Raw genomic sequence first — 21,024 nt, 5'->3', positions numbered from 1 at the left:
AAGAATCAGTTTAAGGAAATATTTAGATGATACTATTTTTTGAGTTATGCTTTTTAGAGACCCTTAGCTCGGTTTAATTAAACACAATATGGATGTAACTCTACAATGTTATGTCACCTTTCAGTATCGGTACGTACTATGAAATCATATATTGTCATTATACGGGCATCTACGACCGAATCAACTGATTTACTTGTCTTCTTTTCGGTTAATTTAATAGAATTGCATTGACTGATTACTGATCGTTGATATGGTTGAAATTGTTGTTTGTTTGCTCATATATTTCTAATCTTATATATTAACTGTAAATTACATTAAGTAATTCACCAATTTTTCTCTTACTGGTACAGTTAGTAAATAAAAATAATCTGTCACATCATTGTTTTTAGATACTTGGTTATAGAAGGCTTTAATATGACCATATGACGGTTATACTTTAAAAGAGTGGAATGTTGTAATCTGTAAAGATAAATTTGACACGCATTGCTATTTACTGTACTCGTACTTTTGGGCAGGCATTAAATCATACAGTATTAAGGCGTCATCAGCGCACTGCACGTTTGCAAAAGTGACTATTGTACTGTACTGCACTAGCATGCAAGTCTATGAACTTGTATTAATTTTGGCATCATTTACAGAGGCCCACCCGAAGTTATTTTACTTCCTGTTCATAACATTAGCGAGGTTACACTACATGGACTACTGGAAGAAAACCCAGACTGATCCCTCTTGGACGGACAGCTATTTTCGGCCTCATCTCGTCAACACACTGTGCAGACAGTTCGTGATGGTAGTAAATGAATGAACTAACCACTGTACTACGCTGACGTTGGATTTTGAATTGACTAATTTTTTCTAAATTAAGCTTAAATGAATCTTATTATCTCCCAGGACTTTTAAAAATGTCAAAATGTATGTTGTGTCAGGGACTCGTAAGATTTGCCCAGTTTGAAATTACAGATATCTGTACTATACAGCATCTCTATCCATTCTAAATTAGTATACTGTGCACTTTGTGTTGTACAGTATAGTCAAGTTCATCGACCACCATCGCAGATTCACCGTATGACGACTGCGGAGGCAGATTCTGTACAGTGTACAGTGTACAGTGTACAGTACTGTGCTCCAGTTTTGGACCGACCATTGACTACAGTACAGTACTGTGCTTGAAGACGTTTACTATGCTGTACTGTACAGTCCTATACCCCGGTACTATAGAGTTCAAGTTTATAAGTACTGTACTACAGGGTGACGCACGGACTTCTCAGGCGTCCTTGATATTATCTACTGGTACTGTACAGTACAGTGTGAACCAGTGCGAATCAGAGTACTTTAAGGTACCCTAAAATCACGAGTGTGAATCAAAATGTAAAAAGAATTATACGAATATAAAGCTGAATAACTTCATCTATCTGTAGGTATAGAATTTTAGGCAAATTTTGCAACTTTACTACAATTTATTTTGCCTAATAGCACTGTAAAGAGAACTGGCTCACACTGTACTGTACTGACTGAGAGAAGTCCATGCAAATACTGTACTGTACGTACAGTACAGTACTTTACAGTGTACAGTACTGCAGAGCAGCACAAGAGATCCCGCGCACGATCCATTGTACTGTACATGCTGTTGTGCATTGACTTGCGATTTGCCATCGTATTTCTATACAAAACCCTGCAAGATCTTACTCAGTGCTCAGTATACTGAAGACTGACCGTTTCTCAAATTTTCAAAATGTCATCCGGCGATTCAGAAACGCTGCCCAAAGAGGAAATTGTAAGTATCTTACTTATAATGTGGATAATTTCCTTACTCCCTTCTATTTTATTTTAACTGGATCAGCAGTAAATGGCATGATATTGAGCAATCGACGAGTCATACTGTAATTCTATCGATAGGAATGTTGAATAACTTGATTGCTGAGAGTTTGGACTACCACTCTCAATTTATAACAGTGTCAAGTCCGTAGTCTTCCTATCTGCGTCAGCAGATAGGATATACATTCCCTTTCCACTTTCATTTTTTGAATGTGGCTCGATTGTACCACTATTGTAGACTTGATTATAAAAATTAGCTATCTGTATCGTATCGGTACTCGATGTTTCTACACTCACTTAGAAAAATGAGTAAAATTTGCAAAGACTTTCATTTAAGATAGACCGAGAATAACGCTGTTATTATCTACCGGTATACGCCAACGCCGGCAGATCAAGAGATCGTAGTCTTCATCAGGGAAGGAAAACCATATATGTAGAGCATATATGTACACTAGACTGCTATATTATGTAGTGTTGTGGTAAATTGATCCACAGCTTCTACAAGACCTCACTTGCGAGTTAAGACATTTCACTACAGCATAATGTTATTGTTATTATTTTAATTAAGGATCAAAATGTACTGGTAATTTAAATTGGCAATACTTCAAATTAACTTTCTGTAGGACAAAGACACATATCATTGAAGATAAATTCCCTCACAGTTGGTAATAGGATATACAGTACAGCCATTTTTGAAGCCTCTTGTTACATGATAGTGGTCACAGTTCGCTTTTGGCTAGTATAAAAATACGGAATTATCCCACGGGGTAGTATTATCCTATGCTAACAATTACTTTAGAAACGTGCTTTTCTCTAAATGGCATGACGAATGAAAAGCCCAATACTATATGCATAACACAAAAGATACTGTCTGTAGTCTCGCTTCATCAAGTCCTAGACATATTGCAAGTAAAGTAATGAAAATGAATCCAGGTATTAAGCTATATCTGGTAATACAATAGTCCAATGGACGGTAGTTTGTAGAATAGCTATGTACAGTTTATTGGATCATCCTTTGCGTGCTCTAATCCTCCACGCTGTTCGGTATTACACTAGACAAGATTTTTAATTTTGATATCAATTTTTAAGTTTAGTAGCTGTACGCTATTGTATACACTCTGTACTATCCAGTGGATTTACATACGGTTAATGATTGTTCGTATGCTTATACGAATGAGTACGAATGAAAATCTTGATTTAAAAGTAATTTCTAATGTTATATTAAGACCTTCGACAGATTAATAATTATAATTATAAAAAGAACTCAAACCAGTCTGATCAGCATACGTATATACTCGTATACAACATCTCATCATACAGCTGAGTGAACTGTACTTTAAAATAATTTAATTTAGTAATTTAAAATATCACTTTTGCTATAATCTACTACTGTATATCACACTATTGAACCATCTTAAGAAGTACGTTTGAATGCGATACTTGGTCTAGTTACGCTCTTACAATTGCTGATTGCTATTATTATGATTGATTTTTCTGTACAATTAATTTTATTGCAGAGCGAGCAAGAAGCCAAAGTTAGGGCTAAATTTGGTAATATGAAGCCAAAAACAACCGATTTCTTACAACAAAGATTACAAAGAAAGGTAAGAAAATTTATAAAGAAATTTTTTTCAAGTGGTAATATTAAAAGACGATCTTCGCTTAGTGCTACATTTTCACTTTAAAACTGGAGTAGTTACTTAATGCTACGTTTATATGAGCGGTGTGTTGCTACTGTAATTTGTCACTAATTACAAGCTATTCGTTTTATCTTGCATGCCAGCAGCCAGTATAAAAGATTGTATCTTGAATAACATTAGACTATAGCATGAACTTAGTATAAGAGTTTTAGTAGGTAGTACATGTAAATCATTTACAAGAAAGGAGATGTTTCTATAAAGGAGATCTACACTGTAGATAATCAATACAATAACCTTCGTCATGGTTTGAACTCTATTATTGTAAGCTCCTTCCAACAAATTTGGTGCTTGTCTTGTAGCACTCACAACATCGGTAGATAAGTATTTACAGTTTAACTGAATCTTTAATCATGACTAGCCCTATTTTTCAAGTATCTATTATGCCTTATACATAAATAATACTTTATATTTTATTATATGTAGGCATTGATAATTTATATGCTATACGGTGTATTTGCATGTACTGTATATTTCTGTCTGTATCGACGTATAATACATGTAACACTGCTGGTCTGCATACATCGTACTGCAAGCTATAAAAGATTGCGACTTACCTACAACTTCTACGAGTGTATATATTTACATTATTTACTTTCACATAATTTATATTAAGTAGATTATTTTAGGTTACAATTATATTTAGCAACTGTATTAATTTGAGCTAAATTACTTGTAATGTATTACTTTTCCTGCTCCTGGTAGCTTACTTGCAGTTCACCATAAGCAAGCACCTCGATTACTATAACAGAATTTTAGAAAGTCTTTATTATCTGAAATAGATAGACTGTGGTAGAAAATATTGATTTAGTTACAGTAGCTTGTGGTGGTATCCATTTATAGTTTTCGCCCTCATTTTACGCTTTTGATTAATGAATTACCGACTGTGTATAGATACAATATTTCACTGTTTGCTTGTATAACATACTATACTTAGTATACTCTGGAGTACTGCGTAGTACGTGATAGAAACTAAAAGTGTAATATTTGTAGTAATTTATCAAGTAAGGTCCTTCGTAACATACCAGAGTTTTTATGCTGGCAACGTGATGGAATCGCTAACGAAGGATTATTTTATTTGATAAAACTAAACCCTAACCGTCCCCCACCTTCCCCCGAACTCGATCCCTAACCCTAAAGGCACCACAAGTCAACTTTTGAATGAAAAACAATTCAGACTAACTTTTTAATTTAACGAAAACCTTACCTTTCCTCACTGAACCGCCAACAAATCCCTAAATTTTAAAATTATGGAATTAAAGCATGGACTTAGCGCTCGGTCGAAACAATATATCGTAATACATACAATATTTGTTATCCGCTTTCAACTTTTGTACAGTTATGACTAGATAATATTGAATTCTTACCACGCTAATAAGCTGTACTAAATCCATAAGATACTGTAAGAGTAACTAGTATTCGGTAAATTGCCTTCTAACTTGAACTTATTTGGAGATAATGATGTTGGTAGCAATTCTGAAATTTTTATTGCAAGTATTCATGTTAATTATAGTCAAATACTGCAGCTTTTTCGCTATATGTCATTCTACCGATACATATATAGATCAATCAAGGATTTTTTATAACTTTGTGTTACTTGAATTTGCCATCTTATAGGTCAAATATTTTGATTCTGGCGATTATAATATGTCAAAAACAGCAAATCCAAGTCAAGTACCTGTTGGAAAAGCACATCCAACTCCGGATAATTTGCCACGTAAGAAGCCGGTAGCGCCAAGTAAATTGGCGTCAACGCATGAATAATATGAAAGGTTAAAAGTGCCTTAATGCGGTACGTACTGTAGTATCGTTAACCACGTCACCCAATGACATTACTGTAGCACGGAATCTTTAAACTACTTACTGAATATCACATTACATGTATAAAAATTGATTGATTTAAAGTGCGTCCAGTCATTACTTTTCCTGGAATTAATAAACAGTGCAATTTTTTATGGGTGACATCACTTTTTGCCTGAAGGATTACAGTATTTTGACCTTAATTAAGCAATAATTGTCTAAAGAAATAGTTCATACAGATATTACGTAAACTATCTATCGCACATAATTTTTCAAGAATTCTCGGGCTTCGGTGTATTTGCAAATAACGTTACCTGTATTAGTGTTATATTTATTCGATATGCTAACACACATGAAATACGGACTATAGTCCTGTCGATTAGGGTTTACATGTTACTACAAAGTTACTATAAATCTTAGAGCAGAACAAAAAAAAATGTAAGAGTTTCAGCAGATTACGTTATCTCTACTGCGAAATAGCTTTCGTCGTAACAATAGCAGCCTGTGTTAAACAATGAAGGAAAATTATGCCTTTAGTATCATTGTGTTGTTAATGTTATTAGTATCCTTAAATCTCCAACAATTGATAGTAATGCTAAAACTTGTAAGTAAATTAAATTTTGATCATTTAATTTCTTTTATCCGTCTACGTTGTTGAGCTTAAATAATTGTTGTGCCTACTTTCAAGAAGTTATTTCTGCCACACTCTATATGTAAATATCTGTGCTGATAATATTTACTAATATTTGTTTTCCTTGTCTCGTTTTTAATTTGAATAAAATTAGACTCGTTATATGTACATTACTTCGGTATGTAGTAATACAGCCTTTGCTAGACACTAACTGCAATAGTAATACAGCATTTTTGTATAATTATGTAATAGGTGACATAATCGTATAACGTTAGTAAATTTGTAATACCGTATTTTTATATTCATAATTCGTAATAATACTGTATTTCTATATCCATAATACTGATAGTGTTCTAATACCGAGAACTATCATCTATTTTAGATTATTGTTGTCAGCACTTGGGAAGGATTAGAATGCTAATATGATTACTATCGAAGAATCAATCACATTTTCGAATAGAAGTAAAATTTTGGTGCAGTTTCCTACCGGATAAGGAGTTAATACAAGAAAGTAAAGGATGAAAAAATTAATGTCCAATAATCTTATGCCTACTGTGCGCAGAAATAGCATCGTACTTTTATTGTATGTGTTACACATAGTGTACCTACTACATTTATGTAAGCATTTTTTGCCCTACGTCACTAGGTACGTTATGTTACCGTGATAAATAACTTATTATTAGCTAAAGGAAACTAATATTTGGTTCTTTTGTTATTATGCTGTTGAGTTATGTGTATAGAGTTGACTGTGAATATACGCGTTTCCAGATTTGTTTTATTGCAATTTTCATGTCAATAAGATTATTGATCGTTTTAGAAAACAAGTTAATATACCCAGTAAAAAAATTTTTTAAAATTGAGAAACTCAACAATAACATTTAATACAAATGGCTACTTTTTACCATAGTGAAATATGTAAACTTTATAGACTTATCTGTAATGATATACGTCAATCTCCTTGTAAAGCAATTTAACAAAACGCAATAGTATAGTACATTATATTTACGGCTTGTCTGCTGGCGGTCTCAAAGTGTAATGTCTAACGTCTTCAACGTTGCAAGTGCTATAAAATTAATACCACTAGATGAATACCCGTATATCATTTATCAAGAATGCCTTTTCAGTTCCTTCCTGTGACGTTTTCTTAAGATGCCAATTTATATGATGTCATATATGGTAGCGATAGGTTAAGTCGTCGTAAGTTTATTGCTTCTCATGCGACTGGTACTGTATATCGTCCAATAGCCGTTTGATATCGTTTTAGTAAACAAAACTTATCTTCACTGTTAGTCCTTTTTCAGATCTTTTAAGATTACCCAGTTTGTTCGTATAGACTATTCGATGAAGACACTGTAATCAAGAGAATAGATATAACTCGATCTTTGATTATAATGAAATCAATGATCATTATCCCGAACTCAGTGTAATATTTGAGAACTAAAATAATGTTAGCAATATTATTTGAATAATTCAACTTTATACAGAAATTAATCTGCAATTGAGCAATCCTGTCTTAACAAATAAACTGTACAAGTACTATAAATTTAATACTATCTACGAGTTACGATTGGCTGCTATGTTATTGTTTCGGTATTTTTATTCTATCAAAGGAGATCAATTTGTTCAGTCTGTCAAATACATACGAGTATAGGTGTTACATTTACCCAGTATTAAAAAATAGTACCGTAATAAAAGTATCATAAGCAGGGACATGCTACTGTACTGTACTAATAATAGTGATCACAGTAATACAGTTGATGATATCGTCATTTAATTAAGTTCATGGAATCATACCGAATAATATAATATATACGAATACTCCTATAATTAATGGTATCATACTACTGGCAATCAGTTCTGATAATGAAGTTTTGTATTGATAAAAGATCGATACGAAGCATTGGAAGAGATAGCAAGAATTGAGGAGAGTCATAAATTCTCATCTTATCATCATGGTCATTTAGGATTACTTTAATTAAGAGGATTAACTTACTTTAATCATTGTATGTTATTTAAATGAGGATGATGCCTGTGATGATACGGTTATTTCTTACATTAGTAATGAACTCATCGATAACAGAAGAGTTTTCTTTATAAAATATATATATATATATTTATATATTATACGATAAATCAAAGTAGGATGTACATTATACATTGTAAAGAAGGTTCAGTAGAATGCAACAATAAATCAAATAATTATACAGCAATATCTGAATAAATAAATCGAGAAAAATAACTTTTCATTATCTATATACAGTTTGCAATGACTTATGATCAATTGATTTTATAAGACTGATCACATGCGGAGAATAAGATCACGTAGTAGTTTTAATAGTTCGTATGTTTCCAATTCCTCACATGTGCAAGTATGCTAACATTTGTATGCGTTGTATGGATATATATACATTACAAACACGATAAGTCATAATTAGATTTCACCAAAACCACAAAATTAAACTTATACACATACGAGCACACTAATATAAAAGTGCTATTTTCGGTTGATAATTTTATAAATTGTATAACTATATATTTTAAGTATCTTTTTCGCTATTGGTATGTTCGCTTTCATTTTCAATCGTTATTCCTAATATCGATTCGATATCATCGATTGCTGCCTAAAAACAGGTTTGAATAAATAGACACTTATGTCAATTGCGTATTATTTCTACATTTACTCGCTGAATCTTCCACTAATAGCAAGCAATATATTGATTATAATAAACTACATTGTTTAATGAATGGCATACCTTAAAATTAGTCACTCCATTCATTTCAGGAGATGAAATTTCTTGATGAATTGTACTTAATGCTTTTGCAAAACTGGTTAGTGCACCTTGTAAACTGTCTGAAATGGACCTATTGATAATGACAAGAAGTATGAAAAACATAATTTAACTTGGCACTTAATGTCCTCATGCAAAGAAAGTAAAGTAAAGTAGTTCGCTTTTGAAGATAGGGATTTAGTACAGTTTCATTTAGATAGCTGCACATGGCTACATGATAATTTTTCGAAATTTTACTTCAGTACTTACAACATTCCCATATGCTTTCTTTTGACATCATCTGCAATAGTAAACACAGTTCCAGATTTCTCCTAGTAAATATGGAAAGCATTAGTATTATGAAATTTATAAATATTTTACAATTGACCGATAGTAAATATTAATTTACTACTTACCTTGATATCAAACCCAATACCTTGAGCTTTGCACATTTGAAAGAAAACACCATAGTGGACAATTTGCATATTGGAATGAAATAGCTTCGTACTTACAACCCCAAATCGTTCTTCTTCTAGCGGTGCCTATTAACATGTAATTATTCTAGTCACATTCACTCCATCAAATGAAGAATTGATAGGAAATGCTATCACAGCCTGGCTTTATATGATATGAAAGTGTTTTCCTTACTGGAGGTTCATTTCTCTTCTTTCGCCATTTTTTCTCTTCTTTCTTTGGTACTGATATTTTAAATGTCGATTGGAGAGGATCAAGGCTTCCATTGGTCATAAAACGCATAAGCCGCGACATGGCCATAGTATCGCTATACCATATCTTTAAATCTGTAGCCCATAATTCTTGTTCCATCTGGTACATTAACAACATAAATATTGTTAACTACAGTTATAAACCGTAAAAATTATCCAAATTTAACCGGTTTTAAGAAATCTCCGATATAGGTCCTTGCTAAGCAGGTGATACTATAAGTTCTATGCTAAGACGTTACTGATACGTGTATATATAAGGTATGCTAGTTATCCATAATACAGTCAAAGTCAGCGTCTTCTTGTAGTACTAGAGACGATTTTGTTCATATATATTAACCAAAAAATACGACTAAAAGAAATGGATAGATTAAATTCTTAAACTGGTAAATAAGTTGTAAGGTAATTAGAAGTTCTTTTAAACATAGAGAAGATAGCTACGCTACGTATAGTATCACTGTATTGTGTGCAATCGTTTCTAGTTAAAATAAATTTCTACTCTTTCGATTCTAACATCTAAAGATTTATGGAACGGTAATAAAGTATATAAGCAAAAGGCTGATTGATATGAGAATTCGTTAGATGAGATATAGCACTCCTTCATTGATATACTGCTATTTAGAAAGGGTACCGTATAATATTTATCTTATTATCGTAACAATACCAACTGTATATATAGATTCTACTGAAAATACGAAGAATTAAAAAAATCGATTAAGTACCTGATGCAAGTAGTGCACGCATAGCAATAACGCATGTCGCTAAAGATACATTTCAAATACAACATACGCGTATGTATCATCTGAATAGACTAAAAGTATTTGCTTTTCCTCAGTTATCAAGTATTAACAGGAGGAATAATTTTACATCTGAATTATGAAATACAGTTAGCATTTACCGTTATGCCGTCAATGAAAGTCACGAAATCAATGCAAATATGTCCAATTATCCCCCTAGAATAACAACTTTTGCCAATTTTTTGAATAGTTTCGCAGATTAGATTGGGATCAACTGATGATTGAGGAACGGATAGACCCCACATTCTGTACTGACTTTCGGCGTGAATCTTAAAAAAATGAGTACATGTAAAATCCTTTAGTATACAATTTTAAAATGAATTTATTTAAGGCTATATAATTAGGACGTATAGAGAAAGGCATTTGATTTAATTTTCGCCTTGAAGCAACGATTACAAGGTTGGGCGAGATGAATACACTTATCATTCTATCAGTTATGAACAAGTATTAAATATCTGTGATAAACTATTAGTAGTCAAGTTAATTGTGTTATGTTAATAATTTTAACTATATAATGCGTTAATAGACTGAAATTGCCAATACCTATAGTACTGACTATCGATACTGCAAATTTAATTCTGAAGTCATACGTTCATACATTATTCTGTTATTGACAATTTATAATTTATTGAGTGCACTTTCCCTTGCATATTATACATAATACCGTATATAGTAAGAGCCAAAAAGTTATTATGCTTCTGTTAAGATTATTACCTGATCACCTAATGACATAATATTCACTTGACCAGTTGGATCAACTAAAGCATCAACTGTTACACCAGTTACGCTATCACTAGGTGGACAAGCTTGAATAACTCCTCCTATAACCATTAACAAAAGCAGTAGATAAATATTTACCGACAAAATACCGTAATTTCAATGTATCATCTCATGAAAATTTTCAAGTAAAAGTACTTGAATTTCTGTTTATTAATATTTATAGTATTTTTACGCTACCAGAGTTCAACACTAAGTTATAAAGTTAGTGCAATATGCTTGCTATACAATATCTACTTAGCTAGTGGCAGTGCCACCGTAGTTAATTTTACTTAATAATTACTATTACCTCTTTCCAAATAAACATTGCAGAATCTCTCCCATGTCTGATAGCCTCGCTTGTTAACAATATGGCAATAATTATCAAGAATATCAGGTAATTCACCTAAAATTTTTGTCCTTGCAGATTCCTAGCGATGAAATGATTACGCTACAATATTAGGATTCAGTCGAGTTCAATCATTTCAATTAAACGGCCCACCATAAAACTTGTTACGAAATTAGCAACACCAGATCACAAAATGCTCGTTAAATACGTTACTGGTCTATATATTTTCAAGGATTTAAATTTTAATATTGAATGGTATACTATTTAAAATAGATACAGATGAAATATCTATGAAGTTTTAAACTCCTATTATATTACAGGTATTGAATTATTGTCACGCATTTAGTTACAATGTGTGCGATACTATCAAAAATCTCCGCGTTGTTCTTAGTTATTATGGTTGTCGTTAACTTTTAGATTATTTTTACGTTACCGCGAAGCACTATGATAGTAAAAAATTGATACAAGATTTTCAAATTCTTATTTTGTTAAAGTAAATAGAAATGCTGCGCCTATTGGTAGAGCGAGATTATGAAGACACTTCAGAACGTTACCTGGGCCCATTTCTGTTGCCATTCAGCACCATATCGATGAGCTTCTTTGCGCAACCACTTATAGCACTTTAAATATTGAGCAATTTCACAATATGCTACAAAATCATGAATATAAGATTTTATAAAAAAAACATTTAGAATCTATAACTCTTAAATGGAGAATAAGATTTCCACTGATTATACCAGTTAACCATTGAATTCATTGTACCTGTGCCTCTACCGTCAAATTCATTGTCGATTTTAAATAACCATCTTCGTATATTAACATGATTTATAATCAGGTCAGTCAATTCATCATAGAACTATAAGTATAAGTAAGTAGTGACGATATTAAATCATATTCTGTCATAATATCTTCATAAAACGAAAGTAATAAATTTTCACCAACGATATAAGCTAGGAATATAGGTTATTTTTCAAAAAGTCTTATTATGTATACTGCTTTAATGATATACGCGTACATATAACTTGCTATAAGGCTAGTAATAATAAGATGTGAATTTAATTTTAACGTGGTTAAATGGTATAGAACCATACTAATACCTCTTGAAATGTGAAAATATCGCATGTTGAAGGAGGAATAGCTACATTTGTGTCTAAAAAGATCCTTCGTGATCCTGATTTAGTACTAAATAGTTGGGCTATATCTGGTTCGGTTCCAAGAATAGGTAAATCTACCCTCGATTCGATGTAGAGATTTCGAGATAATAATTAATTAGCTAATCACCAATATATTATAATTAAATGTAGAGAACATACCTAGTTGATCTGCAATATGCAAATCATCTTTACTTATTAATCCAGGGACTATGTATCCACTTCGTCCGTATGTTAAATTTTTTAATCTATAAATAATAAATATGAATAACATTATCTGCAGAAAATAATAAAATTCTGATCTATTGCTAAATGTAGTGTCCGAATTTATTATTTTCACTTAGACTGCTAATTATAATTAAAAGTCACCTTTTCATTGCTTTAGGACTGTATTTCAGTCTTGTTGATAAGCACATATTATGCCTCTGTAGATATGAATGTATAAATGCAATAAAGAATGCTAAGCGTTTTGATAGAATATAAATTGTTAGCTGTTTCCTATTTTTTTGCTGTTTATTCTACAATTTTACAGGGTAGCTAAATTGTGTATGTATCATACGAACTCTATCAATGGATCATGTCACTGACCTTAAATTGCGTTAATGCATCCGGCATGATAATCTTAATTCGATCATTAATTGATTTTTTATCACTATTAGGCATAGATACAGCCAATAATTTCTTATAATAATCCACCGTTTCGTCACTTAGTGTCATAGGTGAGATCAAAATGATATCCACATTTGGGTCTATAGAATTAGAAAAGAGTCAATCTTATTAACTTTCTCACAATCATATCAAGTTTAATAACGGATAATAAATTTAGTGCAAACATTGAAAATAATTTCCGACGCTTATTAATGCATAGGCTGTGTACTAGTCTTTCATTGATTTAGATATAAACTAAACTTTAAAGTATTAAATGAGTTATGCTTTGTAGTGGAAAACTTATTATTGATAGTTACGAGATAGGATAGTTACCTGTAATCTCACATAATCGTGCCATTTGCAAATTTTGGAGCAAAGGTATGTCGTGTAAGTTTTCACGAATATTTTCGGAATAACCTGTTGCATGAAATACGTGCATTCACGTAAGAAAAATATATTACATCCCAAATATCCACTTTTTATACGAAGTAAATACGAATCTTGTGTAATATTGACATTTTATGATAACATTAAAGCCTGCAAGTTAATATAGTAACCGTCAATAGTACAGCAGTGATTTGTACCTAAACTTGGAATATGGATGACAACATGGGACGACCCTTTAATCTTCTTCCAATTATTCTTCAAATCCTATATAGTATATGAAGCGAATAGACATAACAAATAATTGAGAATCAGAGTAGTAAAAGTTGACCTCGTTTGGAATGAATTTATGATTAATAAATGGCCTATTTATAGAATTATCTTTACATTTGATAAATCTCGAAACTTTTCCAACTCTTCAAGTCTACGTTGCTTCAATTGTTTTCGTATCACGGAAAGTTTAAGGGACATTAGCCATGACATGGCAATAATTCCTGCAGCCCATTTTTGTCTTCGTAGCGCAAGATAAACTTTACGGTCTTTATGACGGCGCCAATATGCCTATTATTACAGAGGTTGGAGCCAAAATATTCATCATGAAGATCATACTTAAGGGCGCATGAAAGTATAATAAATATTTTACTATAACTAAGATATCATTTTTACCTGAATTTTGATAGCAGCGATATTACTTCCATCTGCACCTTTAAATCGTCTACCCTAAAGCATAAATATTGATATTTCCATATATTTGTTACTGTAATTGTAGCGCAACTACAAAAAGAGATCGCAATTTAAATTGATAATAAGCAAATCTTCGATTATTTTAGTTACTATCTCAAGAATATAATTTAATAATACACTTACAGGTATGCTGATTAATTTCATTACGTCTGCAATATTTTCTACACAGTCTAACAGCATCTGTATTAATTAAGAAAAATAGATTAACAGTGAGAATTCGAGTGTGTCAGATTAAAAAAAGTTACATTTATCATACTCACATCTTTAGTAATTCTTTCTTGTAACTCTGTATCCGTGGCTAATTGATCTAGACTGTTGATTTTAATCCGTAAATACTATGCTAAGCAAAATTATTCTCATTTCGATATTTATTTTACATTGTAATCTATCTCAAATATTTATCGTTTCTTTGATTGTAACGAAGTAGAAATTTTTAAGATTTTAGCTTTATTGCTACTTCGTATCATTCTACGGTGTGGCCTGACCATTATGTGAAATTTGATAATTTTAATCTATCATAAACCTAAAGATAAATACTAATAACGCTTACTTTGCACCATTGATAAACAGAACCGGTAATCGATAGTTTCTTGCGAATTGCTCCATGGCACCCAAAACTGTTACGATACTGTTGATATATCGGTGTTAAATGTTAGAAGTGGTATATCTAATTTTAAATTCACTAAACAATTATTAATCAGTTACTTAAATAGAGGTTTGAAATAGTATTGCGCTTACTTTCCCCAATTTAATATGTATGTTTTTTTAAATGCCTTAAATTCCTAAAAGTAAAAAGAAAATTTGTTTTAAAATATTTCATTTTGTCATAAGATTTTTAATCTTATTATTATTACTACAGTAGTTGCCTACTTCGGAATCTTCTTTTACTTTCCCACCACTAATTACGAATCGTAGAGTTCTAGCAGTTGTAGGAGATGATGGTGGGGGTCCTGTAGGAGGTTTTTTGCTTAGTGACTGAGAAAAATGAAGAAATTTTACCAAGTCTATAGAGAGAATTTGATATTTATAGATAAGAAACTTTTGGACTATTGCTTTGTTTACCTTAGATAATGATGTCGGCAGTTCGTATTGCTTCGATCGTAATGTAGACGTCCTAGCCTAAATAGTTATAATGAATACCTTAGTATAGCTAGCTAGTGATATTGATTTCATTTTTCCTATATATTACTAATGCTATAAGGTCTGGTACATAAATTACAAGTAGAGCTCTTACTTCATCCCTTTCGCCATGCTTTAGCAAGCTCTCTCTGTCGATGCTTTGAGCGGTTGCTACAGCTGTCAATTCATTCTGTGTTTGCTTACTACTATCAAGCTAAGTAAATAGTTGATGCATATATTTTAATTGTAGCTAAATAATGATTGACTTCGTCAAATCAACTATTGCTGATATTGGCAGATGGATAGTTTAACATTTTAATTAAGATAACATTGGCTACCTTGACTCCTGCCATATTAAAACCGATATCTAATCATAATCGAAAATATTTTTATTAGTAAAAAATATGTTAAGATGCGAATACCTTTAAATAATTTTCTTCCTTAATTAAGATTTAAATTACCGATATGACCAGATAGATATTTTGAACTCATGGAATATTGTTCGGAGATATGATGCAGCTATAATTATAGATTTATAAGTATTTAATATCAGTAAGATATTAAATAAAACTAGGATAATACTGTTACATAATAATTAACATACATATGAATATATAATTTAACAATGATTGTAACTTCATACCGGAGCTGATTTGCTTTTAACTGGGTCAGGTTGTAGTGTTAATTGTGCTGCTGCCTGTTGGAAATAGTATTTAGGTAAAAAGCCGCATAATTAACATGCAATATTGTCAGGATATTGGAATACTATGTACGTACAGGAATTAATCCTCTTTCTAATAAGCTCAAAATTCCCTTTCTTGCATCTTCTTCTTTAATTTGAGGGGGTGTTAACTGAGAATAGCACAAAGTTAGAAATTTGATGTTAATTCTTAGTTTCCCTAGTTAAATTGATTTCGATTTCTACGCTTACGATATTTACCTGAGGGTCCCGTCTATTTCTAGCTGGTAGCTTCGTCAAGGATTTAACATTTGAGCCTACTGAGACTCTTCCAGTAAGTTTATGCTTCAATAAATTAGAGAATAAGTTGTTTATAGTTAAAATCAATACAATCTTTTGCCACTAATCTACTATTTTAAAAGTAATTACCGATTCTTTCTGAATTGTATTAGCTTGTTTAGGTAAGTCAAATTCATTTTCTAATAGTTGTCTTGCATTATTTGTATCTGGCTTGACCATAGTTCGTCTTTTATGCAGCTCTTTCACCTTTCATGTAGATAACAAAGAAAGGGTTCCAAAAATTAGTTAAGATAAAAAAGTTTTCTTATTTTTGTTCATTAAATTAAACGAAGTTAAATTTAATCGCCATTATCTGATATTATTTTTGACCTGCTCTCCCGGACTCATTGAATAGTATTCAGCATATTGTTGATAGCTATCATTTGGTCTATATTGGAAGGTAAGTGATATAGATAGTGTTATTAAATAAAATTTAACGCCACACTGTATGAATAACAAGGAAGAGCGAAAATATGTATTTATACCGAATTCTGTTTTGATTCATTTTTCGATTGCTGATCATCAAGTCAGCTCCACTAATAGTAAAAATAATTTAAGGGTTAAATCAGCTATTAACATTAAATAGATGTATCTCAAAATTTATAAATTAGAAGAAATGGTAGTTCAGAAATAGATCTAAGGTATCACAGCAACTTACTCAAAGTCTGGAACGTTCTTTACAGAAGAATTTAGTGCTGGTAAAATTTGAACACGATTTTGTATAGAATGCATGACCTTGTCGGCATTTTGCTAATATTGGAGGGTAAGATATTATGATTTTAATCATAAGTAGTCATAGTTTTAGCTTAGTTAGATCATTATGTACCCTTAATCCTTCTTCAGTTCTTTCTATTGCTTGTTCTAAAGATTTTAAATCAATAGCTTGCTTTCCTTTTGATGCTCCAGCATTTGCTAATTGTTCTTTCAAGCGATGCAGATCGTCTTGTACCTAAAAGATGTTAGTATGTACTTGGAGATTACCCTTATTATAAACATTCTCATCGTTAAGCAAGGTAATTTCCAGAGTAATTGTAATCTTCCAATTAACAAATCCAAAAGAAATACTTGTAACAACAAGTACCTACCCTTACGAGGATTTCTCCAACATTTTCGGCTGATGTAGTTGCCATGTTTGCTAAGTACAAAACAAAATCACAATTATACAGTATAAAAATATTGGTTAATGGTAAAATTTTAGACAAAGGTAACTTTATATGATGTAAGAAATATATATGAAATTGATAATCTACTATAGCCACAGAGCTGTAACAGATTTGGTTGATGATTTTTCTTTAAATTGAAATTCGTTGCCTTTGATTAGCAACAATATCATGATAACATTATACTTTTTATGGATTATACTTTATAATTACAAATAATATTAATTTTGTCATCACTTACGCGTTATTAATTGTATAGTCGGTGAATAAATGAGATTTTAACTGCTAATTTGAAATTTGGAACTCGTACAAAAGTTTGTGTAATAATAATCACAGTTTATTATTATTTACCATATGATTGCTGGAGATGCTATACAAGTTATATAAAAACTTAATAGGACTGTGGACCGTGCTTTTTAATGTCATATACTGTATAGTAAGGTACCGTTATTACATATACTGTACATCACTGCCTTATACTCAAGTAGCGACTACTGAGTTTCTACTACATTAATTTCAATGATCGGCAAGCCACAAGAAGGAATCTTTTCTTTGGTCATTTCTATGGTAACCACACAAAATTCAAACCTGCGCACCGCGCATGCTCGCAATCGTCAAAGTGCAAAGTATACAGTGTACAGTACTGTATAGTATTTACAGTACTATACTGTAAGCCACTTTGCCTTTCCCAGGATGATTCAGACCCATAACAAACAGGTGCAGTCAACCTGCAGATAATTTACTCTGCAGTACAGTGTGCTGTAATTACGCAATCGGATTACAGTAGTAAAGTATAGTACAGTAACTTCACACTGAGCATATTTACTGTGTCACGGTTCAGTTTCAGTGGTCCGTGGTTGTGTGTATGGTGTACTGTAGAGACAGTCGCTTTCTGCTTTCTTGATCGGCGATAGAGATACTGTAGTCCGTAAAAGGTTGGCTGCTGAAGCTAAAATTTTTCAACTTCCCAACAGAAATGTCGGATAAGGTCATCTTAGTTTTTAGCGGAAAAAGGAAATCAGGAAAAGATTATGTAACTGGGCTATTACAGGAAAGGTAACACCAAAATTAAATGGCTGAACTAAGTTATCCTCTTAATAGTTTTCAAACCTGAGCTTTACTTTATGCTGATAGATTAGGTAAGGCAAATTGCGATTTGCTGCGATTGTCAGGCCCATTGAAAAAGCAGTTTGCTAAGGTAAATAGTATAACCATATACAAAATTTGGGGGAGTGTATTCGTACTGTAGTACACAGTGACGTGAATTATTTTAATTTTTTTCATCACAATTTCACAATGTGCATGTTAGCGATATTCTGTAGAAAAAGGTAATGCTGTATTTATTGAAAGTTAATATTCTTGTATCGTTATTGAATGCATGTGGTATTGTAGGATCACCAGCTGGATTATGACAAGTTATTAGATGCTAGCGAATACAAGGAAAAGTACAGAGCTGCAATGATTAAATGGGGAGAAGATATGAGATTAGCGAACCCGGCATACTTTTGCAACTTAGCGATTGCGGATGCTAGCACCTCGGCTTCAGTATGGGTTATAACTGATGCTAGACGTAAAACTGATATGGACTATTTCAATAAGCACTTCAACAAAGTCCTATCCGTCCGTGTTGTTTGTGATGACACTATCAGAATCCAGCGCGGTTGGGTATTCACTGCAAACGTTGATGATGCAGAATCTGAATGCAATTTAGATGATTATGCTCATAATATCATTATTCGAAATGATGGTAATCAGCACGAACTGGAAATGCAGTTCCAGTCCCTAATGGAAAGAATTAGGGAAATGTAAAAAAGATGATAAAACATTTTGAAGGAGCTGTATGGTTTATTAGTTATTTAATTTATTTATGAACTCATATTTAGTCATACGCCTAGCAGCATATTTTTATTTCATATTAAATTTATAGTATATTGAATTACAGTTATATTTTCGGTCTTGGAGGGTATAAATACCTTTAAAAATATCAAGTTATTTCTTTACACCAGATATGAAATATTAAGAATTATTCACCACCACTAATTTTATTACTGAAATAATGGATATTGTTTTATGGGAACGATTCTTAGGATATTTGCTTAGCGAAAGCTTCTAATTCATGGACGGTACTTTGTTTTACGTTCGTGGTATAACTGCTATCGTGTTTGCCATTTGTACATAGTCTGATTGGGCATCACAGAAGTCGATAGTAGGACCAACGGGAGCGCTGGTAATGGTACATAGTACGGCTCTATATGACATCATATTGTGAGGAGATTTTTGCAATCTTTAAAAGCTGAGGATTAATGTAAATCTTTCGGTGTATTTAGTTTCTTAGCAAGTCTGAAACTACCTAACTGTTGTATGTAAAATAAAAAATAGCACTTGAATATATTGCTCCGAATTACGTTGTTGGTTACGAGGATTAAGCTCATCTTCAGATATATTTGTTGGAAGATTGATGCTTAAAATGGAGTATTGGTACTCATATATTTAATCATAACTATCAGAGATGTTTCTTTGAATTTTTTGGATAACATCTAAAGTACGTATATGGCATAAAGTTATGGCCTCGAATTTGTCGATTAGTCACTATTGATGTCTGTCCATCATTTAAATTCGCTATAGCGACGAATTTGCTGTTTGGCCTGGGTTGGTTACTAGTTCTTGATACAGTCACAATGTAGTTCAGTACAAGGTACACTAAATGCTGTATTCTAAATGATATATTACATACTCTCGGCAGTTTCTTTCGTACTGTTAAAGTATCAGATTGTTATGAGTAAGTTTATTGATAGTACGTCACCGCTTACTCTTTCATGCTGAAGCTTGCATTACGGATTGAACGTCAGGGTTTGACCTCAATATATCTTCATACTTAACAGGCTAAGTAGTTGAGCCAAACTTGATGATCACTGCATGCAGAGATGTACTAAGTAAGTGGAAAACTTGGAAAAACAGAACACTGACGTTAATTCTGTTCGCCGATAAGATGCTGATCGACATTCAGTCGAAAAACTGTACTTACAATACTGTGCATTTGTAGTTACTATAGTTTTGCATAGGCGTACTGTCCACCGGACATCATTATTATTAGGTTGATCAATTGACTGGGACGATAATGAGATCGCGACTTCGCAGGACAGTGCAGTACAGTACAGTACTGTACTGTACTGTATGTCTGTATCTTTGATATACAGTACTGTAGAGTACAGTACAGTCTGTACGTAATGTGCAATGTACTGTACAGTACAGTACAGTACTGTACGGTACTGGATAGCATGTACTGTACTTTTATAATATGGTATCTTTCAGTTGTCATAGAAACCAAGATTTGTTATTTCAGTTTGTAATCACTAGTCACCATATACAATATTTGTAGACACAGAAAGGTACGCAACTGGGTATAAGGGTTAGGGGTATATAGCTAAGCTGGTCTGAGTAGACCAATTTGAGCTTTCTGACTAT

General features: G+C 32.2%; 2 protein-coding genes across 2 annotated transcripts; one reads left to right on the top strand and one right to left on the bottom strand.

Annotated features, from left to right (window-relative positions):
* Positions 1-8,480: 8,480 nt before the first annotated feature.
* On the bottom strand, positions 8,481-17,529 carry TRIADDRAFT_63760 (uncharacterized protein; the record flags this gene model as incomplete). Its single annotated transcript, XM_002110444.1, has 34 exons — positions 8,481-8,564; positions 8,697-8,805; positions 8,982-9,043; positions 9,128-9,253; positions 9,360-9,536; positions 10,332-10,499; positions 10,945-11,051; positions 11,297-11,417; positions 11,890-11,984; positions 12,098-12,191; positions 12,433-12,563; positions 12,649-12,734; positions 12,856-12,911; positions 13,075-13,235; positions 13,468-13,551; positions 13,719-13,785; positions 13,906-14,079; positions 14,185-14,238; positions 14,386-14,442; positions 14,523-14,574; positions 15,001-15,044; positions 15,151-15,237; positions 15,325-15,381; positions 15,497-15,595; positions 15,720-15,748; positions 15,843-15,900; positions 16,025-16,078; positions 16,159-16,233; positions 16,322-16,405; positions 16,490-16,606; positions 16,730-16,787; positions 17,058-17,149; positions 17,226-17,348; positions 17,485-17,529. 34 exons carry the CDS (start codon positions 17,527-17,529, stop codon positions 8,481-8,483), a joined length of 3,087 nt encoding a protein of 1,028 aa, XP_002110480.1.
* Positions 17,530-18,535: 1,006 nt separating this feature from the next.
* Positions 18,536-19,368, top strand: TRIADDRAFT_22239 (uncharacterized protein; the record flags this gene model as incomplete). Its single annotated transcript, XM_002110982.1, has 3 exons — positions 18,536-18,615; positions 18,694-18,757; positions 18,952-19,368. 3 exons carry the CDS (start codon positions 18,536-18,538, stop codon positions 19,366-19,368), a joined length of 561 nt encoding a protein of 186 aa, XP_002111018.1.
* Between the last annotated feature and the right edge of the window lie 1,656 nt (positions 19,369-21,024).

This window comes from Trichoplax adhaerens, genomic scaffold (genome assembly GCF_000150275.1).
Source record: "Trichoplax adhaerens TRIADscaffold_3 genomic scaffold, whole genome shotgun sequence".
Classification (NCBI taxonomy): Eukaryota; Metazoa; Placozoa; class Uniplacotomia; order Trichoplacea; family Trichoplacidae; genus Trichoplax; species Trichoplax adhaerens.
Note: the sequence above shows the minus strand (reverse complement) of the source record. Positions and strands in the feature narration are given on the sequence as shown.